The sequence below is a fragment of the Xyrauchen texanus genome, chromosome 21, assembly GCF_025860055.1.
Source record: "Xyrauchen texanus isolate HMW12.3.18 chromosome 21, RBS_HiC_50CHRs, whole genome shotgun sequence".
NCBI classification, from domain to species: Eukaryota; Metazoa; Chordata; class Actinopteri; order Cypriniformes; family Catostomidae; genus Xyrauchen; species Xyrauchen texanus.
In genome coordinates this window covers 24366385-24390491 of record NC_068296.1, presented here as the reverse complement: position 1 = coordinate 24390491, position 24107 = coordinate 24366385, and the positions used below count along the sequence as shown (strand labels likewise).

Here is a 24107-nt window from a genome sequence, read left to right as displayed (position 1 = left end):
TTGCCAGCAACCATTTTCTGGCAGTATTTTTTTGTTCATAAGTTCCCTGTGTTCCCAAAGTGTTCTGAGTCAAAGAGAGATGTGTGAATTCATGGCTATATTACTACTAGCCCCAGAGGGTTCAGCAGTGCTGGGCTATTGTACAGCCTGTTCACTTCACTAGATATTGACAGTGAACTTCCAGGGACGCTCAATCTTTACCTGTGCTTTTGTCTCAGCTCAGTGTAGCAGATAGGAGAATCTCTGCCTTCTCCACTCTTTGTGCTTCTCTTTGCAGCAGGAGAGGTGAAAAGTGTGTGAGAGTGTAGAGAATTAAGTACAGCCTGTTCACTGTGAATTCCAATCCTGTTTCTTGTCTTGTAGAAGAAGACGTATCAGTGCATCAAATGCCAAATGACTTTTGAGACAGAACGAGAGATACAGATCCATGTGGCCAATCATATGATAGGTAAGTCGACTCCATTGTTTTCTCTGCTATTGCGCGTGCGTTTGTGTGTGTGTGTGTGTTTGGCTGTTTGCCAGTCACTCCTCCTGCTTTCCTACCCTTATTTGCTGCCTTAGTCTTGCCCCAGCACTCTGTCTCACTCCCTGCACACAGGTGTGAGACAGACAGGTGAAATGAACAGCTCTATTTCTGGAAGTGCAGACATCGCTCTCAACAGCTGTTCCATTGTTTAACACTTGACTACGCAGCTGAGGCCTCGGCTGCAGGTCTGATTGCTCTGTTAACTCTTCACCATGCAGCCGAGACCAGGACTGCAGGTCTTGCTCTCTCGACAAAGGCCAACAAACAATTAGGTTCTCTTTTATTCCCCTTCATCTCATTCATGGAGCTTATCATGGACAATTACACACATTTTGCTCTTTGTTTCTCCTATTTTGCCAAAAGAGTAACTATATGTGCACGTGGAGGGGGTGTTATTTACTGCTCAGCAACACTCAACTGATGTTGGGATTATAATTATGTTTCCAACTGTCCCAGATTCATGAAATATTTAAATGGAAAACATAGACAAAGGTTAGATAATGAAGCAAAAATACTCTTTTACTGGTTTATTAATGTATTTGGAATTTTTCAAAAACATTTCTAAAACGTTACCATGCTGTACAGTGTGGGTTGACTGATCTAATTCTGTTAAAATAATGTTTCAAATGCATTTCTCAATCATTAGAATGCCGTAATGCAGTAGTTGACTGATCTAATTCTGTTATAAGAATGTTTCAAATACGTTTCTCAAATGATATCATTTTTGTTTTTTGGCTAGTCCTGGCTGCAGTAAAGCAATATATAAGCTTAACAGAACAGTTCCTCTGTAGTTGTTTTATATGCCTCCTCCCATGGTGTTGTTATTCTTAAAGTAATAATTGCTGCAGCAGCACACTGTAGTGTAGATTAACGAGCTGGGCCTGTGAGTAATTTCACAGAACAAACGGCGCAATGCTCCGAGCCTCAGCAACTTCGCCAGCCTTTTCCAGTCCTGACAGTCGATACTGGAGCCGAGCTGCCTGATATATTCTTAGTGTCTTACTGAGCATTCAGCATCTGTCTTAAGAAAGGCCATTGTACCAAACCGCATAGACTTGTGTGCTCACAGTCTAAGCACTAGTACACTTTTTCTTCTTCTTCTTCTTTTTTTTTCCTTTCTTATTTTAGGTGGGAGGAATTTTGAGTTGAATTCTATCCCTATTTACAAACCCTTGTGTTTTTCCAGAACATTATGACTTTCTTCAGTGAAACTCAAAAGGAGATGTTAGGAAGAATGTTAGCCTTAGTCACCCATCACTTTCATTACATCTTTTTTCCATGCAATGAAAGTAAATGGTGACTCAGACTGAACATTCTACCTAACATCTATTTTTTGTGTTCTGCAGAAGACAAAAAGTAAGACAGGTTTGAAACTATATGAGGGTGAGTAAATTATGACAGAAGTTTAATTTGTTTGGGTGGTGAACTGTCACTTTAAGGGTCCTTTGGTCCCATGTTCATTTTTTCTTCTCATATAATAAGCATGGAAGTGCTTAGCACCCAATTATTCCCTTATTAACCGCCCTGACTTTATCATCCCACCCTGTTTCTATCCATCCACCTCTCTCTTCCATCCCTCTTCCCCATCTCAACTGACCCTTCATCATTCATTCGCAGCCTTTCTGCAACCAACCTGTCCAATCTCAGACCATCGCAATCCAATTTGGTCCACGCTGAGAGCTCTCTCCTTTCATCACTCCATTCTCTCTCTCTTTTCCTCTCTGAAGATACTGATGGTAGAGATATAGGCTGCATGTGAGATGGAAAGGAGGATCGTATGTCTCTCCCCCATTGCCATGGAGGGAATTTTGGGTTAATTAACATCATAATTGTCAGAAAAGCTGGAGGAGATTAATTATGGAATTGAGGCAGATTATTTTAAGTGCCGTTGTTATTTTATAATTTTTTTCAACCCCTCTTCAAAGATTGATGACGTCTTTGAATAATGAAAAGGGAGTCGTGTATTAACCTTTATCAGACTTTGCATTAGCCGCCAGAAAATTGAAGTGAGATCACAAAGGAGTTCTAGTTTTAGCGCTCTCTCACACTGTCTCTTTCTTTCTTTTAGAGATTACAAAGCAATCATTAAAAAGCTACACTATCTGTCAGCTTTAATATATGACTAGTTAGGCTATTATGTGACTTTGATATTTTAGCTCCTGCATTTTAACACTGAAATTTGCATGCAAACAAATTAAAAATTAAAAAACACTATAATAAATAAAAATATAATCTGTATCTACTGCACTCTCTGCACTAATGCCCCTTTGCTTTACTCGTTTACACATTGATGCAATCAATTCATATCAGACAATTATGGAAATAGCTGCATTTTGACAGCAAATGGTCTGAATTTAATTTCACTGTAACATATACTGTATTTAATAGTTGTTGATTGTTTGACTTGAACTTACTAATTGAGTGAACGTTAAGTATGTGTGCCATGTTAAATCGAACAATTTGGCTTTGTGCTTTTTGCTCACTTTTCGGCAGCTGTGGAAATCACGTGATCTCTCCTCTTCCTGTGATTCATCAGTGCTTTCACTATGCATATTCATACATGCTCCTCTGCCAAAAACAGCTGTGTGTGTGTGTGTGTGTGTGTGTGCGTGAGCATGGTTTGTTCGCAGAAACAGTATGTTAAGTATATGTATGCACCTAAAATGTGGAAATCCATGTAGATTCCTACCAAAATATACTTTCTCATATATGATTGACATATCTGATAAGAGCTTGCACACACAGACAGACACATTCTGTCAACGTAAACATGGTTGTGGATACACAGTCATTCTACCTTTTTTGCAGAGGTGTGATCATACCTCACCTAGCCTCTCTCTATCTCCCACCCTCACTTCCTCTCACTTTTTCTCATTCCCACTCTCCTTTCCCATCTCTTTCCTCCTCTCTCTCTCTCTCTCTCTCTCTCTCTCTCTCTCTTGCTCTCTCACAGTCACTAGTAGGCTGAGGTGACACCTCATCTCAATCAGTTTACCTCCTCAAACTGGCAACATCTGCTTCCCTCTCTTCCTCTCCTCTACTCTTTTCTCTGTATCCTTCCGGTGAGCACCCCACCACTGTGCGAGCGTGCTGCCTGTGTCATTTTCTGTACTGTCTCTTTTGCAAGAGGAGCACAGGGGACAAGAGACTCTTCTCCCACAATTAAAAAAAAAATCTACACATACTTTTTACATTCTTTTACACACCTGAAGGCATCCTTAGGCATGCTTCGGGTGGTTATGGCACCTTGAGGTTTGGTGACTTGATGTTTAATTTAGGTTTAGATTATGTTGATGTCGTTTCAAATCTTTGCTGCCTGTGTTTGCATGGAAGTGGTTTTGAGCGTAGGTGAGGGAATCAATAAAGATTTTGGGCTATTGCGGTCTGCTGCAACAGAGCTTGATTACACCAAGATGGGAGGGGTGTAAAAAGCCTAGCGTTTTAATTAATCCGACTGGTGAGGCAGGCGAACACGATCAGAGCTCCGTTCTCCAGGAGGCGGCGAGCCTGGAGGAATGTGGGTTTATTTTTCCCTGCCTGTTGATTGAAGCCATGTGATTATTTAATGTAGACGTTTGTCTCTGAGCGGAGAGACCGCGTAACAGTTTTCCTTAGCACGGAGGCAGCGATCTGAGTGTATGGAAAGCTAATTTCATTAGAGCTGCCCTGATTTCATCAAACAAACCAATGGCTCCAGACTACACAGGGTCATGCAGACATTTATTTACTGTGTGGTTTTGATACCGCATTATCATTAGTTTCATATTGCAGCAGTTGTCTGTTCATGTGGATCAGCCTGCTAACATTATATCATCTCATCTTTTGCTTATGAAATTATGAACTATTCAGAATTACTAGATAATTACTACATAATCTAATCCAGATAATCTAATATATTCATCCACACACACTCGGTAATTCAAACAAATACATCAGATATCCACACAAGAAACACCAAATCATTGTATACCTGGTTAGTTGACATGTCAAGTTGTGCCAGCAGTTAGTTGCAGTGTGACTCTAATTATTGTTTATTTTCTCATATTAACTGAAATATGGCATGGAATTTTTGGACTTTCCTAAATTCATTGCAAACCCAAATAACCCAACTATAATGTGATGGTCAGGGTTGGGGAGTAACGGAATAAATGTAACAGGATTACGCATTTAAAATACAAAATATTAGTAACTGTAATCCACAACAGTTACAATTTAAATAATTGGTAATTAGAATACAGTTACATACAAAAAGTATTTTGATTAATGAAGAGATTACTTTGCAATTTATTGTCATTTGTTTCATTTAATATTTAGTCCTTTCAGATGGAAAATATTTACAGTATCCATATAAATGATGTGATCCAAAGTGCATTTGCACAGCGGTGAAACACTTTCTCATGATGTGTTACATTCATACGAGCAGACAGAGAAGTAAGTTTGAAGTTAGTTTGGAGCAGAAGAAATAGAAATAAACCTTGTGTAAATTGTCAGCTTTATGCTAAGCTAAAATGCTGTTTTTAGCCATTTTACATGAACATGTGACCAGGCACGATCATATTTTTTTATCAAGAAAATTCATGTTGGATCATGATTTCTTTTTTCTATTAAGACCTTTGATATTAGGTCAAAAATCATACTATTGATAATAATGTTTTATTGTTTTCCATTACAAATGACATTTTACAGCATGTATTCTGTAATCTGTAGTGAAATACATTTCAAAAGTTACCCTCCCAACCCTGGTGATGGTAACACTTTACAATAAGGTTCCATTCGCTAACATTAGTTAACGAATTAGGTATCAGGAACAAACAATTAACAATACGTTGTTTACAGAATGTATTAATCTTTGTTAATGTTAGTTAATAAAAATGCAGTTGTTCATTGTTTTGTTCATGTTAGCTTATAGTGCATTAACTAATATTAACATATACAACTTTTGATTTTAAAACGTATTACTATGTTGAAATTAACATGAACTAAGTTTAATAAATGCTGTATAATAATTGTTCATTATTAGTTCATTTTAACTGATGTTGTTAATTAATGTTAACAAATGGAACCTTATTCTAAAGTGTGATATACTCTATATAGACATGTCACTTGTCAACTACCCATATGTAGAATTCACTAGCTCCACTTTGTACAAGCATTCACTTTACTTTCTGAACAGCCAGAAAGGCTGTTTTTACTGACTTACCAGAGAAACAGAATCCTGACAATAACAGTAATAACATCACAGCCCATCCAGAAGCACACACTCCATAATGTGAGCACTAGTCTGAACCCTTTCATCCCCCATGAGAGAGACAGCCACTGCACTTGAACATTTCACTGGCCCACACCAAGACTTGTCTCAGACATGACACTGACTGACTGGACAGATTCACAGTGAGAAAAAAATGTAGAGAGTAGAGATTAGGAAGCCAGTGAAGAGCTGTGATGTGTGTTGACACACACACAAAAAAAAAAAAAAATATATATATATATATATATATATATATATATATATATAGATATACATACATTTTCCAGTAAAAATATCTTAACATCTTTACAAGATTCATTGACTTGAAACAAAAATGTATTTAAGATATGAAGACTTGCCTTCAGTTAAATGTTTCCTACACCTTTTTTTCTTTTTCTTGCTTTAAACTTAAATCTAACACAATTAAGTTTTTCAATAGGGAAAGAAAAACAATTATTCAAGATATATTCTCAGAAAACATATTACCCTAAAAATGTCGCTTCTCGAGTAAATGTATCTCTTTTTAAAGGATGTTTAGATATTTTTCTTAAAAGAAAACAAGACAAAATACTGATTACCATTTTTTTTTTTTTTTTTATATTAAAGATTAGAAATCTTTAAAATGCTAAACAAACAAACAAACAGGGAACAGGACATGATTTTTGTGGGTGGTGTTTTAGTTTTTAGAATATTCATTATATAAAAATTGTTGGAGCATGCTCCTGTGGTGATCAAACAGGTTAGAGTTGGCCTGTAATGTGTCCCAATCCCCTTCTCTTTTCTCCCCCCCCCCCCCCATAATTTCCCATCACTCTCTGCTATATCTGTCTTACAAACCAAAAGACGCTCTAAAAATGAGCCTTACGGTACATCCACAAAAAGACGCCATTTTGATTGTTCCTAAAACACAGACAGTGTTGCAGATGAAAATGAGAGACGGGAGCTCGATCCAGCTCAGTGAGTTTATATTCATATTAATATAACTGAACCTCTTTGTGCCAGGCTGTTAGGTTGGGGGCAAAAGATGCCATGTCCCACTGTCGGGCCACCCTCATGGGGGACTTGCCTGTGCAGTTGCAGGCATTCCAGTGCGCTGCTTTTAATTTTAGTCTTCATTTAGCACAGCACCCCTTGATGATCACTTCTGCACAGCGGCGAGCCCTGCTGGTGAGGGGAGAACCGATGCAACCACATACTCTTGAGAACGAAAACTCGAGATTGCGCACAAGTATACACACTCTCTTTCTCACTCTCTTTCTAACTCACTCTCACACCTGCAGGGGGCACCCCGTGGGTCTACAGCTGCGCAGTGGAAAACAATAAAGCCCGCCTGAAAAAATATCCTCTATGCTCCTGAGAGGCCTTCACACACAAAGAGAAAGATTGTTCACCAAAAAATAATAGTAATAAAAAAATACAGACAGACTGACAGATAAGCAAGACAAGAGAGGGGAAAATCAGCTTGAGTAGCAAACAAGGAAACACAAAGCACAAAGCCTCTCAGACAATACAGCGAGGAGCTTGGCCTATAGTCTTTTTCTCTGACACGTTTTTGACACTCCTTGTGATGAGGTGTGATGTTCTATAATGTTTGTGTTTTGCTAGGCAGGCCAGACCCACACAATCTTGTTTGTTTTTTGGACCTGCGTTCAGTCCTCAGGGCTCGACAAGTTTTCTCTGGTTTATTGTTGCTTTTTCATGTTGGGTAAAAGTGTAGGAGCAGTAGGAGAGGAGAGCAGAAGGAGGCTTTACTCATTTCACCTCTCCATCTCCCCCTCCACACATCTCACTTTCTCTCCATCCCTCCATTTGGGCACGTCGCAAGGAAAAGCATGCAGACACTAATGCTGCATTAATCACCGTCGTACAGAACTCACAGCACGTCCACTCTCCTCTCAATCGCCCTTAATCAGCCAACACATTTCAATTAGCATTTTGTGTTTAACCTCCCTTTCATCTGCCTTTATTAGTAGATTGAGCTGTAGTCAGACACCCCTCCCCCCCTCCATGTCCAGACCTTATTCTCTCTCTGCTCTATCGTTCCTCTATCCCTCTGTTTTACTCTTCCAGGTTCTCATGTATTGCTCCGCTGTGCTCTTTCTTAGTGATAGGTCCAGGGTTGATTGTTACAAATTAATTCTGCTCTCAGAGGACACTCTCTTGTATCATATTAACAGTTAGGTTTGTTCGTTTATATGACAGTAAGCAACAAATGTGAAAAGATTTGTGCTCCTAAAAATTATAATTCTGGCAGTGATTTAAGATCATTTTGTTCTAAACTTACTTTCTTCCATGGTACACAATACATAAAATTGAAGGTGCTGTCAAGTTCCAAAAATGACAAAAAAGCGCCTTGAACGTAGTCCTTAGAGATACATACCTGAAATTCTAGGTCTTATGAAGCCATACAATGGCTACTTCCTCTCCACTGTAGCCCTCAAATCTCATTTGCTTCTGCATGCATTTAAATATGTTGATGTCAGCCTGTCTTTACACTCCATATTTGAATGCTGAAAAAGCAAATCTTTACAATTCATTTAGTTCTAGGGTCATATATTCAGCTCTGGAAAAAATTAAGTGACCACTGCAAAATGATCAGTTTCTCTGGATTTACTATTTATAGGTATCTGTTTGAGGGAAATAAATATTTAGTTTTATTCTATAAAGTACTGACAACATTTCTCCCAAATTTCAAATAAAAATATTGTCATTTAGAGCAGTTATTTGCAGAAAATGAAAAATGGTCAAAAATAAATGCAGTGTTATTAGACCTCGAATAATGCAAAGAAAACAAGTTCATGTTCATTTTTAAACAACACAATGCTAATGCTTTAACTTAGGAAGAGTTTAGAAATCAATATTCCTGATGGAAAAACCAAACCTCAGAGTTGGGGAGCATTGTCAGTGCAGAAGGAAGCAAGTTTTCTTCCAGGATTATCTTGTACGTGGCTTGATTTATGCGTCCTTCACAAAGAGGAATCTGCTCGATTCCAGAATTGCTGAAGCACCCCAGATCATCACAGATCCTCCACCTGGTCGTCTAATGGTTAGACGGAGACCTTGAGAGGCCTTCAAGCCACAGTGTCTCACACCCACTGTGAAATTTGGTGGAGGATCGGTGATGATCTTGGGCAATGCTGGAATCGGGCAGATTCATCTTTGTGAAGGATGCATGAATCAAGCCACGTACAAGGTTAACCTGGAAGAAAACGTACTTCCTTCTGCTCTGACAATGTTCTCCAACTCTGAGGATAGATTTTGTCAGCAGGACAATGCCCCATGCCACACAGCCAGGTCAATCAAGGTGTGGATGGAGGACCACTGGATCAAGACCCTGTCATGGCCAGCCCAATCTCCAGACCTGAACCCCATTGAAAACCTCTGGAATGTGATCAAGAGGAAGATGGATGGCCACAAGCTATCTTACAAAGCCGAGCTGCTTTAATTTTTGCACCAGGAGTGGCATAAAGTCACCCAACAGATTGGTAGAGAGCATGCCAAGAGACTTGAAAGATGTGATTGATAATCAGGGTTATTCCACCAAATATTGATTTCTGAACTCTTCCTAAGTCAAAACATTAGTATTGTGTTATTCAAGGTCTGAAAACACAGCATCTTTTTTGTTATTTTGTCCAGTTGTCGTTTTCTGCAAATAAATGCTCTAAATGACAATATTTTTATTTGGAATTTGGGAGGAATGTTGTCAGTCAGGGTCACTGCTGGCCAAATTGTTTGTGGGGGTTGAGGGGGTGTGAGTAAGGGCCCTCCTAGGGTAAGATGGTGCTCCCCTAGGGAGTTGGTGCCCTACACAGACTGCATAGTCTGCTTCTAGGGAGCGGCAGTACTTTTGTCAGTACTTTATAGAATATAACAAAATGTTCACATAAATATAAATAGTAAATCCAGATAGAGATCCTGATAATTCTGCAGTGGTCTCTTTTTCCAGAGCTATATATTATTTTTACAGAAGGCTGGTTTGAGACATGCGTAACAATGGCAGCCCAATCTCCCTGCATAGAGTCACCTTGAGTGATCCATGACCCCCATGTGTGACCCCTCCTCCACCATCTAACACTCATGTGGTCATAGAGCTGCTGACTAACTGTCACCCTGCCTTCTCTTTCCACCCTTCCCTGCCTGTCGGACGGCCCGTAGGAGAGCCCACCCAGCTGCAAGGTTTGTTTCCCCTTATCTCTCTCCATTCTTAGCTAGATGACCTGAATGAATAGTACCCCTCAAGCTCACATACATCTCTTCCTGCTTGAGTAAAATGGGTGGGACTGTAGTGGAGTACAATGCATGATTGGTCACTTATCATATCATTCATTTTAAACCATTTATATATATATTTTTCCCCTTAGTTCCATGATTTATTTATTCATGACCATTTTCCACCCTCACTCTAAGTCTTAGAATTGAATAGGCGGGAGCAGCACGATTTTTAGTGGACTTTCCTGCTTCTTACTCTAAATGCTATTTGTATAACAACTGGAGTCACAGTATGTTCATTTTCTCAAGTTATAGTTCATGCGAGTATGGTTCAGGAATAAAAGTAGTCTATCTATCCTATTTTCTCATTATTACTTCACTGTGACTGGGAAAGGCCATGTTGCTCAACACTGAATAGGCATCGTTGACATGTAATAAATGTGGGCTGCCATGTGGTAATGAATTCGGGTTTCTGAAATTGAGAAAACGATGTTGGAATAACCTGTTTTTGAAGCATAATCTTTTAATAAATGTGCTTTTTGGACCAAGTTCTGAAGTAGGTTTGCATTGTAACTCCAACTCTTTTCAAAAGAAAAATGCAATAGTACTTTAATTAATAAGACCTATGACAGGGGTTAAGGAACAACCCTAGAGCTATGCCAACCCATGTCATTTGATTTCCATACCACATCCCTCTGCCAGTTTATATGCATAAACACACACACACTTACATGCATACATATTGCCACAGTGGTTTATGCATGGGGCTGGGACAGGGGCATGAACACACATACACCTGAATGAGGCTGCTCTCCAGAGAATAATGTTAATGTCACAGATGATTCTTAGTTATTCATCCCAATGATTCTGATGCCTGGAGCATGAGTCGCACGAGTTGTCAAGGCAACACCACATATGATTTCCGTTTGACCTCAGGGTGTCCTCTGTGATGTCATAATGGTGTTCTTGTTTTAACAATGGGTGCACTTTTCAATATGTGAATCATTTGTAGTGTCACATCACAACTCCTTTTTTGTCTTATTGTATTGTTATATCTGTAAGCAGTCAGGAATGCTGATTGTTTTGTAGTGGCAGGTGAAAAATCAGACAGTTCGTTAGTTTTCAGTACGTCTCATTGAATTAAAACTGTGAGGTATTGACATGGTAGCAGGATTCCCACACTCATAAAAAAACCTGGAAATATCAGGACATTTTAAAACTGTGATATATAGGCCTGGAAATTTGTTAAATCTTAAAGCATGGAAAAGGCAATTTCTGTCAAGTAGAGACAGTTTCCCAATTACACTGCTCTAACATTTTTAATTGGCTAGATATTGCTCTTTGTGAGTGCTTTTTGTAGAGTAAAACATGCTTGCATAGCAGCATGACAACATTTGTCTCTCTTTTTAGGGTTTAATTGAAGACATTTGTTCACAAATAAGTGCAATTGTTTAAATTGTCAGACTGGTACCTGACATACAAATGGAATTATTAATATCTATAAAATGATTAAATAAAATGCTTTTTCCAGTAATCATGGAAGTCATTGGTCAAAAAAAAAACATTTACACCAGATTCGGGTGATCAGATTGCAAGTGGACAGAGCTAAAGACGTTTTGTGATCACATTTGGAGGTTGTCGAAAAAGGCATGTGACCAGGCTGCATTTGTTATGGGAGTGCTAATCTGTCCTGATGTGTTCCGGACAACAGTAAAAGACAGCCTACTCACCTGTTAATCAAACACTCTGCTAAAACAAGGGTTTTAAACTTAGCTGGGTATGTGTGCTTTAAAATAAAATAACTGTTTGATCTTAACTGCTCTTAATTCCATGTGTTGACTTGGCCAATATAAAAGCCTCTAGTGGCCATATACAGATAAAAGTTTCCACTTTTTAACTTATTTTTCTTTAGGAAGTGATGTTGCAGAGCAGTTGATCCTTATTTTGCTGTAGGCGATGCCTATCTCTGTGTTGTAGCGAGAGAGAGACAAACACACTTATACAAACACATGCACACTACTAAAGGAGACCTGGCGCAGTCTCTCTGTGTCAGCGCAGACTTAATGAGGCAGCACACAAGAAGCTTTAGGAGTCAATGGATATAGATAATGTGGATGAGGGTTCACTTCACTGAGCGCATGCTTGAGCATACGCGAGCCAATGTCTAGCCTAGGGCCACACTGTTTGTCTATCCCTATGTGTTTATATCCGTACTGCAGCCTCCTCCATTCTGTAGTCATGAGAGCAAAAGTACTCATCATTCCTTCACATTGCATGTCACTCCCTGTTATTCAGCCCCTGATGTCTTTATTGTGTGCGCAGAGCCGATGTTAGGTTGACTGGCTTTGGTGAGAGCAGCTATTCCTCAGTGTTCTGATGTTTTATAAGGGTTGGGTTGTTTTTTATGGCTTGTTAATGGTGTGGCGCTCTCTACTGCAGCCCATGTGGTGAGTACGTGAGCATGGGAACAGATGACAGCCCCTCATGCACATCATACACCACCTGGAACTAGCCAGGCAGAACCTCAGAGGGGCCGGGCAACGTTTGGGGAAGGGGGGGTTGTTGATGTAGGGTACACTACTGCTAGAGGTGGCTGGAGAGAGGGAGAGAAGAGAGGAGGAGAGGATGAGGATCTAAAATAGGGTACCAGTCCAGAGGTTGACCAGATCATGCCCTGGCAACTAGTCAAAGTTAACACATGTGTAGGGTCAGACATATACACATCGGCTTATATTGTTTGGCTTTATTACACAGCTCTCTGGAATACTTCATTCTGTTTGGTCAGTCGTGGCATTCTGCTGTCAAATGTTTTTATATAGTTACCACTACACTGTGTGATTGACCGTTGTCCAATGTAACCGATTTTCCCTTTTGTATCACTTTTTTCCCAACATAATGTCAACTCAAATCAATGTCCATTTAATTATTTGGTAAGTAGCTATGTGATAAGCTGGATAATTTATAGTCAGAGCCTGATCTCATGAAAATTACTTGACTGTGGCATTCTGCATCTACGCAGAATGATATTAAGTGGTTCATTGCGTGCATCGCGGCAGTTCTAAGGTGAAATGTCCACTGTGAGGCACCAAAAGAGAGTTAAAATTTTTACCAAACAGATGAGGTTTTAAAGGTTAATGCTCTATCATGTTTTCAATTAACAAAACCAATCTCCCTACTAGGGTTGGGAATCGTAAGAAATTTTATGATTCTGGTTCTGATTCTTCTTAATAGTTCCAGTAAAGATTCCTGTAATTATTTTAGTACTTTTTTAAAGAATTTTTTAGAAATGAGAAATGCAATTCATATTGTATTTACTACCTTCTGAGGTAACAAATAATGAGATCATTTCAGATGTGTACTGAGTAGATATAACAAATCAGAAATAAATGTAATACAGTTCTTCTAAAAGATGTGTTTGCAGAATTTTAGAGACTTAAATACAATCCAATAATAGATCCTATAAATAACAATAAATAAATCTAAAGCAACACAAAATGTAATGGAATATTTCATTAATTCAATTAGTATTTTATAAAATTCCTCTTATTACAGCTAAACTTGTGTATCTTTAATTATACATGGTCATATGAACAGTCAGTCAGTAACTGCACTGCTTGTTTTAATAGAGACACAGGTCATCATTAAATAAACAGTAACAGTTCCAGAGACAGTTTAGACTGTGTATTGTAGCCTAATGTTGTACTTCAGGCTTGTGAGACTTCAACAGTTCTTATTAATTTCGAGTTTGATATTCATAACTTGCACATCAGTATAAGATTAATTGTATACTGGAAGGACTGTATGTTTTGTGCTGTAGATTCAAAATAACCGGCTCATTAGAATGGTTTTTTCTGGAATCAAACTGTACCGGAAGAGCACATATGTTTCACGCTGTAAAAAGAGCTGGCTCGAGACTCGTTCAGTTGGGAACAGTTTTATGTTGTAGAGTCAGTAGACGGCAGCGCTGCTGCAGAGATGCGCTGCTGGAAACACTGTCAGAGTATTTGAGGACGGTGTTCCAGCCACATCGGCAGAAAATTGCACGCTGGAGAACCGTTAACTGAACTGAAAGTCACAAAGATCATATGATTCTGGTATTTTTAAAGAATGGAACCGGTTCTGAACAAGAACCGATTCTTGGTTTCCAACCCTACTCCCTACCCTAAACCTTAAACCTAAATGATAGTGTCAGAAAAAACAAATGTGAGATGAAATTTGCTGAAGCAACCACGTCATATTCTGGCGGTTATATAACACTTTCGGCTCATGTTTAGGTCTAGGTTTAGGTTTAGGTCTCATGCTGTGGTCCTTCAGTTGAGCTACTGTGCAATTTGATCGTGTTTGAACAAGCATCTAAATGTAGTTGGTTTAAATCATTTAGCAAAAATTTAGGTTTAGTAATGTGTTTGTGTGGACCAGGTTGTATAGTCAGGTGGTCATTATTGCAAAATAAACAACTTCAGGATAACATAAGACACCTCTGCTACTTTTTGGGGTTCTGATCACCCTGTCAGGGTTTGTTTTACGATAGTGACTGGCTTGATTGTGCATTATCTCTAACTTAATGAACTCCTCAATGCACAACCTTAACAAGTATACAGATAAGAATATGAATGAATAATGCCCTCAAACTACTGTTGCGATTATTAAATAATCATCTGATCGAGGTTATTTGAGATTACCACGATTATTGTGCACTTAAATTCCAATCACATTTTATGCACAGATAAGGGAATTTGAAGCAAATATATAAATGCCATCAATGTCATGTTTGTGTGTCATTCAGTTGAACTCAGAGCATCACTAAGCCAGAACGCTGATGACAACCAGAGCAGCTCCTGTCCGGAAGAGCTTGTGAAGTGCTTCTCAAGCGCTTTGATGTGTGCTCTGTCAGCAGATGATCACGCCAAATTCCAGTGAAAATATAAACAAACAAATATAAACTATGATAGTGAACGCAAAGAGTTCCGGCTTCTCTTTAAACCAGAGGTGCTCAAACTTGATTGAGGGCTTTAGGCCGCTCATATGGAGGGCATTTTTTCACTTATAACCTTATAAAATTACTCTCTCATCCTTTTATGTCAAATACTTTAATTTAAACAATTAATTCGATTTTAATATGGCATGTTTCAATAATTGCAAAATTGCACAAATCTCTACATTGCATAATGTGATATGTTACTGAAACAAAAAATTTTCTCATTCACATATTTCCAAATATTTTGCCTATTAAATTATCAGCTTACAAAACTAATGCACCAACACAGAGGAGTAGATGACAGCATTTCTCCAGATTTGGAATTAGGAGCTTCTAAAAACTTAGTTACTCCATGCCAGTTTACTAAAACAATGCAAAAATAAACATTTTGAATGTTTGAATGAACATCAGTCAGAGAAATGATTCATACACCAAAATTGTTTAATGTTCTGTCAAATTATTATTGTATCATTAATAAAGTTTTATTTTACATCAAGGCTATTTAACACATCCAAATATTATTTTTGTTAATTTTATTATTAACTACGTTGTAGCATTTAGTCATTTTAGCATGGAAGCACAACACCTAACTGATACGGAAGCATGAGAATCGGAGTGCCCGTTTGCGAGCGTTTATGGTGCGAGCTTCCGCCAGTAGCTCGCCAATATCAGCACAACGCACAGTACGAAACAAATAATGTTCAGCGAAAATTCAAAAGAAGATTGCAATGGATATATTTGTAACATTATCAGATTGCAGGGGAATTTTTTAATTGTTAATTTCTGTTAATTTCTGACCCTGGAAGGAACTAGAGATGGAGATGAGAGATGTAACAGATGTTTAAGTGTCTCTCTTCATCATGCAGCAGGTGCATTACACAAAGCATTTTTGCCATTTCTGCCTTTCTTGCAAATGTGCTGCATTCTGAATAATGAGGGAGAACCAAGATATGAAAGGCAAAAGAATGTTAATAGCTTTGTTGATTATAAACAGGAACTATATCGTTTTATCGAGTTACTCGCTTATGGAGACGTGGTATAACACCATTTGCATATTGAATTAACTGTAACATCTTAAGTTCATTATCTATGTGACAAAGCACTCCTCAATGCTTGCACTTATACTAAATCCAAAAGTGCTCAAATGCTCTGCTGACTGCTGCACTAGAGAGAAAGTGAGGGACAGAATGGATTTAATTGTGCATCTTCTGAAGTTACAGTTTGATACAAAAACAAGTTTATTTATTTGATTTGTTCATCTGTATCTAGTGGTTTACTAATTCGCTGTTGCACTGTATATTGATTAAAAGTGTGCGGGAATTTTCTGCATTATGAAGGTGGAACTGTGCAATAGCCGCAATCCCGCACTGAATTTCAGGCTCTGCAAACTGTATTATATTTAAAATATGAAAGCTGCCCTGGTTCCCATCCTTCATTATACAAAAAGCAAAACATTACTCTGCAATCTGCTATTAAAGCTGCATCAATAAAAAATAAAACAACATTATTTTCATATACGTCAAGGCGGGCCAAATCAAAGTTCATCATGGGCCAACTTTGGCCCACTGGCCCTGGATTGGGCATCTCTGCTTTAAATGGTTGTGTAATGGCAAATATTAGTCATAAGGGGTTCATATAAGGAGTGTTAACGAGTGATACAATTATGAACAAAATTTTAAAGGTTTTGCTTCATGAGAAATGGGCTTGTAGGTTTAATCAAAGAGCATTGAAATAACATGTAGAAAAATTATTATAAAGAATACAATTTATACTAATATTAAAAAATATTTATTTTGTTGGTTCACGCCCCCTTTTGAAACAAGAAAAACTTTTATCACATGTCCTCTGTGCTCTGTTTCGGCCACGGTCAGGACATCTGTACAATAATTTGAACTTGATTAATTATACTGACAAACTTTAATTACCATTGAAATAAAAACAGACCTTTCTGTCATCATTTACTCGCCTTCATCGTTCAAAACCATTATGACTTTTTACATCGTGATAGTGGCTGTCCAAGCTCCAAAAGCACACATCAAAGCATCTTAAAGTAGTACATAACACTTGTACATTAGATATAAATTCTTCTGAAGCCATATGATAGTGTTGTGAGAGGAACAGACTGAAATTTAAGAGTTAATTCACATCTTCACCCATTAGAAACTAGCGCACATCCCAGAACAGCTTGTTTACATAAATGTTGTGAGCGCACCTGACACCATGAATGCTTTGGGCTGTCGAGAGCTGCGTGCGCAGGATACCCTGTGGTGCCAGGTGAAAGTTTAAACAAGGCAGAGGAAAAGATTTTGTGCACATTGTTTCTTAGTGTTCATTGTCAGTATTTTTTTGAATGTGTGAAAGTGAATGAGATTTGAGAACAGGCCAGTCTTCCGTGGCCCACAATACCTCTGTCACCCCCTACGGGGTGCGCCCCACACTTTGAGAACCACTGGTATAAAGTGAAGAAATTAGGACAAAAATATTTTTAAATTTCATAATATGATATAATATAATAAAAAAAAAATTTGTATATTAGATATATGAGTTTTTAAAGCCTTAAAAGGAAATCATATATCCCTATTTTAGTATTTGTTTTATATATTTGAAGTTAAATATGTATACGTGACTTCTTAAAGTGTATGAAGCACACATGCACCTTAAGAAATATGACAGTTGATATGACAATTAATCGTGAAAGCCCTTAAAGAGACAATGAATCGTCATAATCTCAATTATTTTTTGACAATTTATTGTCAGCCAAATTTCATAATTGTCATAGCCCTTCCTTGCACATGTTCTAGAATCAATACTAGGAAGCATGTGACCCCAAACCAGCTCTCTGACCAAGCACAGCTGTAATACCCCCCTTTCTCTATCTCTCTCCCCTCCTTCTCTCGCCCCCACAGAGAATGTCATGTTGAAACGGGAGAGAGGCAACAATGTTTTGCCGAAATGTTTGTTTGCAAGGCTGAGTGATGTCTGATCCCCCTGAGAGCTCATTTTGCCACATTTGCGCTTGATTTGCTTCTTATGCTGTTTATTAAAGGTAATTACAAGCTGTTTGGAGATCTATAAGAGAACTGCTCAGGGGGAGCCTCCTCCAAAAGTGTGGGAACAGAATGGAAAATGAGGTACATTGCGTCCGGCACACAGAGACCGCATAAGTGGAGGTTGCAGGTGTACTTGGAGGAAAAGTGACTTTACGGAAGAATTTGTAGGGAACAGGCATTAGCACTCATGCATGGTGATCATTGACACAGGAAGTGCTACAGTTGGATGGATGGGACTTCAGTGCACTGGTATGTCTGTGCATACAAATCTTTCTCAGGTAAGTCTGGTTGATGTTGCAGCTGCCCCGTTTCCCCCCTTCCCTCCCTGCTTTCCCAGATCCATCCAGGTGTGTCTTAGCCAGCTGTTGTGGAGGGGAGGGAGCTACGATATTGGGAGCCCGTCAGCCTCCCACCCCTCCTCTCTCTGTGCGGTAATTGTTAAAAAGACAAACAAGCTGCCTGCCTATCTGAGCATAATGAACGGGGGCCAGCCGCAATTTGCTCCTCACTTAATTCGTTAAGTATTCAGAATAAATTTTCTCAAGTGACAGTGGCAACTGTCATAAATGGCGTAGAGAACTTCCGCCCTTGTGACGTTATGTGCCGCTTATGCGATGGTGAAAGGAAGGAGAGAATGTGATGAGAATGGAGGGTTAAAGGTGATGTAGTTTTTGCTCCACTAGCGTCACCAAACAGAACTGCAAAAATAATTCTAATTTTTTAAACAAGTTTTCCTGAACACTTCTCCTGTCTACCATCGGCCGGTACAGAGCCTTACAGGTGACCGCCCCTTTTTCCAACTCTCTGTACCGCCAGGTAAACTCTGCAAATAAACTCTCAATGGAATGGCGAGGATGGAGGTCCCAGAGACACGGGGTGGGGGCCCTTTGGAGTGTGTGTTTTTGTGCGTGGGAGAATGGGCCACATGGGGCCGGACTCTTTAAATGCCACTCTTAGGAGAGCTGTGAGATGTGCCTGTATGACAGGAAACCCAACTTTGATCCAGAATAGGAGTCAGAGTGGGAGAGGACATGGAGGACAGGAAGGATCAATCCAGGTGGGAATTCAAGTGTGTGACTGGTAGAGAGGTGGGGGACATTCTCACTTTTTTCACCCCTCACTAGTTTGCATCCCTAAATTAATTCATATTTAAGTTTTGGTTGAGGTTTTTGAAAAACTCCTAACCCTCAGTATTTAACTTTAGCGTATAACTCCATTTGTGCTATGGTCATTAATGATGCCTCAAATTATGTGGCTTGTTTAGGAGAAGAGTGATGTCACCTTTCTTAGTGATCTGACTTGTGATTTTGCCTGGTGAATGATAAAATTGGTGAAAAAAATCCCACATACTTTTGTTGAAGGGTTGGCCTGAGCCATATGTGTCATAGAGACTTGAAGGTGAGCTCTTTTGACTTAAACGAATAGTTCACCCAAAAAAGAAAATTCTCTTATCAGTTACTCACCCTCATGCCATCCCAGATGCCATTCATCTGCAGAACAGAAATTATGATTTTTAGAAGAATGCAAGTGAATGGGTGCCAAAATCTTTATGCTCCAAAAAGCACATAAAGGCAGCCTAAAAGCAATCCATATCTTCAGAAGCGATATGAAAGGTGTGATAGTGATCGCATAAGTGTGAGTAAATGATGAGAGAATTTTCATTTTTAGCAATGCCCAAACAACCACCCAAAAACCTCTTGCACATTCATAGCAACACACCAACAGCCTCTCAGAACAAATATGCAACCATATAGCAATGCCCTGGCAACCACCCACAACACGTGCGTTGGCAAGTTTTTCACAAGCAAAAAACACTCACATTCACTTAACCAGTACCATCAAGTTAAGTTCATAGGCCTTCATAGACACATTCTTGAAGAAAAAAAAACACCTCTTAATATAGGCCTAATAATTGTGGCGCATTGTAATATATTAGATAACATTATTTGTCATGTCTTTAGACAATCTAATGACTGCTTTGTTTCCGCCCCAGAGGTTTGGAAAGGGTAAGGAGCCGTGTGATTGGCTCAGTTTTATCATGCTGTGCAATCTTTGGCTATACAGCCTCACTCAAATATCCAAATATTTCTTTTTGAACCATACAATTTCAGGCTGCGAACTAATGGAGAGATTAAGAGAATGAGAGAGGAAGATCGAGAGGTGCGACGGTCAGGTGAGATGGAGTCTGTGGGTTAGAGGGGAAATGGGGTAGATTTGGCATGGAACAAGGGATGAGATGTGAAGAGGAATGCATAATCAGTGCTTTTCAGTGCAGAGATGCAGAGGGAGGGAGAGAGAGAGAGAGCGATGATCTGACCGGGTGCTGATGAGGGAGGATGACCTTCGGAAGTGAGTGAGAGTGAGCGAGGAGGATGAAGCTGGCTGACAGGGGCTCTCCTGTTTTTTGGCAGCCTCTTAGTCTGCGTGGTGAGCAGCTGGACTTCATTAGGAGCTGGTGTTAATTACTGGGTCCAGGCTGCAGCCGCCTGCCCACCCACCCGCCCGCATGCACGCACAAAACACTCACCGTAATTCAACCAGGGTCACCTTGAAATTGATCATTTACTATCAGAGAGAGATGGACGGACAGAGATAGTCGAAAAACCTAGTGAGCTGCATCTGTAGGCAGCATTTTAAGGGATCATTGGGACACTCCTGATTTGATCTCTGTTCCAAAATTCGGAATCTTAACTATGCTACCACCTAAGATACAGTACCTTCTTTTGGCCTAATTCTATGTCAACATTGATCAGACACATTTTTGAACGAGACAGGTCACTTATCAGCATACAAATTAATGGGAGAAAATGTAGCACTACTGTGAGTATGGGAACTGTAGGATTGGAAGTCCTGCCTCACAATTGCCATTTTGATTGTGACATCACCTGTCTGTTTACTTGAGAACATACATAAGCTGGATCAGCCTGAATATTAGCATTGTATTTGTGTGATTTGAGCTAAAGCTGCACAATTTATGATAAAAATTTTTGTTAGATTTTATTGCTGATATATAATACGTTATTTGAATGTAATCTTGACCAGCCATATTGGGGATTTCGGTCTTTCCCCATTCAAGTAATTAGGAACTGTACTTCTATGACTATGGTTACCACTTGACTTAAAGAGACTTTGCCATCAAATGTATCTTTCACTGAAAAAGCATTCTCATAATGTACACAAGAAATGTTAGTGAAAATTGATTATTTATAAGAATATCATTTTGTTATCATAGCACGGTGCTAACATCAAACTCAATAAAAATTACGAGTAAGTCTTCCGTGTGGAGCAATGTTTGGTTGCTGCTTATATAGAGTGTTCTGAATCGGTCAATTATGAGGTGTCATAATGGTTACACTGCCTTAGAAGGCCTATGCGACTACTAAGGTGTTGGAAAAGAGCTTGGAGTATGTGCCTATTTAAAACTGCTGTGAAACGAACGCAGCTGTTCTTTACAGAAAAGAATGAGGTAGTGACAAATACAGCGTGTGTTAAATGCTGCAGCTGTAGCAGACGGCATGTATAATCAGATATGGTGTGAGGTTGCAGTTAAAACAGCAAACACTGCGACTTGGTTTTCTTATGACATCGGACTGCAAGGTCAAGATGTTTGCGCTGGATGACTCAGATGACCAAACCTGGGAAAAGGACAGTCAAGGCTTAGAAAAAGCTGTCAGAAAGCGCATCATTTATATATTATTTTTCATTCTACTGTGGGATTCTTTCACACTTGATAGCTAGTCACATTCATAGACACACACACACACACACACACACACACACACACACACACACACACACACACTCAGTTATACAATTACTTTAAGTTATTCTTTGGAGTGAAACACATGGCACTACCTTGGCGACACTATAGTAATTACAGTGCAAGAGGACAAAGAGAGACAAATGAAGTCGAGGAAGTATAAGGGAGAGAGGGAGATGTAATAGTCGGCCTGTCGCGTGTGTGGTCCCTGTGTACCAGAGGCGTACAATATAACGCTTTATTCCGCATCCTCGCAAAACAAAAGTCTACCACTCTCGGCTCACAATAATACAAAGTTCTGATACAATCTCCTCCTTAATTCTCAGCCATGTCAGTTTTCAGGAATGTTTTTGCCTCCTCCCTGAAGGAAATCAATGCATTCTGATTTGGTAATTTCCCATGGTGCCACGCTCTGCGCTCCCTGAGCTGAGAGAGGTGACAAATCCAGTCATGGCGGCGTGAACCTTCTCCCACCCCCCCTCCCTTCCATCTTCCACTGTTTCCACCATGCTTTTGTTTGTCTTTCTCTCTCTCTCTCTCTCTCTCTCTCTCTCTCTCTCTCTCTCTCTCTCTCTCGCTCTCTCTCTCACTGTCTCTGGGTGTTGCGACAGAGTGCAAGCTTAGAATTTGTTGGAATTTCGCAGCCCTTCCTGGTGCTCTGGTGAAAAACACTCATTTGTGACGGTGCCAAGCTGCTAATGGCGGATGGCGGGGTCCGTGCCGAATCCCACCTCCGCTTCCCCACGCTCGTTATTCCATACTCGGCGCCACTCGCACCCCTCCCCTACATCTGCCAAACTCAGCTGCGAGGGAGAGGCATAATTATCCCGCCGGAGCCTCAGACGCCTCCATGCCGTCACAACTGGGGCTTCATTAGAGACCCGCAAGAATGCCCCTGTGTGTGTGTTTGTAAGAGAATGTGTTGCGTTTATTTGAAGATATTTGTGCATGTCCCTTTGTGTGTTTGCATGTTGTGTATGTGTGTGTGTAGTCAAGCATGGGTAGTTTTTGGGAGAGTTTTATGTCCATGGCTTGCAGCGTGAGTGTTACTTTGCTAGTGTTCGGTGTTTGTGTGTGTGTGTGTTTGTGATTGCTGTCTGTGCTAATATGCTGGTGAGTACACTATTAATGAGTGTGTGGCGTGTGGGTGTGCATGGAGCTGATGAATCGGGCTCTGAGGTAATTTGACTTCTTAGAGCTGCTGACCCCTGTGCCAACCCCCACCCCTTCACCGGCTGAGCAGTCCCCAAGGAAAGCCGGGTTTAACGGGGCCTAGATTCCCTCACTTACAACATACACACATTGGAATGACACACACTTATATACTGTCAAAGACATGCACACTTCAAACACACATTAATAATGAGACATTGGCCTCTTTTAAAGGCTCTTGTCCATGTGAGTACATCTCGCTGAGACTTGTTTATCAAGAAGCAGACACAGATGTGTATGGGTATTTATACTAGAGGAAGAGGATAGTTAATAAGCTTTATTTTAAACTCCATAAAACTCAAGGCATTTTTAGGTGGCTCTTTGAGGCAGAAGTATTGGTGTCACAACATTTTGTTTAATGCCTGCGTTTGAGAGTTTGAAGGAATGTAATTTTAGGACAAAGTCTCATCGGCCCTATTTTTTTTGTTGTGTTGTTTTGTTTTGTTTTGTTTACACCATTGTAGTCTCAGACAGCATGCCCAAGGAATGTCCACAGCCCATTCACTTATCATCTGATGCATATATCAAACATAAATAGTTAGCTCTTTCAAGTTGTAATCTGATTGGCTGATTACAGTCTTGCCTGGAAACTAAGTCTGTACAAGGTATCAGGCTGGTACAATGAACACTTTTGAGGAAGAACTAATTTGGATTTGTCAAAGTTTGCCAGGGTACTGGCATCAAGTCTTTAAAAGATATTCAGAGCCTAGTAACTACATATCCACAAATATACAGTAGCTGTATATTCTGATTTGGCTTATGAATTATAAGTGAAATAATCAGTACTTGTTACTTTTGAACAGATAGAAAGTCTACACAGATTTTCTAACATTTTTCTGTTTTCTGTACTACAGTAATGCTATTATTTGAATTTGTCCAGCAATGTATAATATTTTGAAGGTAAACCCACCTCTATGGTCGCATGAGGTGGGTTGGTCGCATTCCTTGTGTTCTTGTCAAAGTGTGCATTGTTAGGACAGAATAAGCTGCAAAGTGACCCAGAGTGTATGCTTATTGTCAAAAGTCTAACTACTCACGACTGAGACTTTAGTGACCGGATTTGAGAGTAGAATGGTATTGAGTCAAAGTTATCTGAAAATGTATGCATGCTTTTTTATTCTCTT

The 24107-nt window shown here is 39.5% G+C and overlaps 1 protein-coding gene across 3 annotated transcripts in view; it reads left to right on the top strand.

Moving 5' to 3' along the window:
• Window positions 1-24107, top strand: part of znf423 (zinc finger protein 423) — a 205196-nt gene that overhangs the window by 104534 nt on the left and 76555 nt on the right. For all 3 annotated transcript variants that reach the window (XM_052152241.1, XM_052152240.1, XM_052152242.1), the window contains one exon: window positions 364-448. In XM_052152241.1, the coding sequence (XP_052008201.1) occupies window positions 364-448 (85 nt within the window). The remainder of the gene's footprint in view (window positions 1-363; window positions 449-24107) is intronic.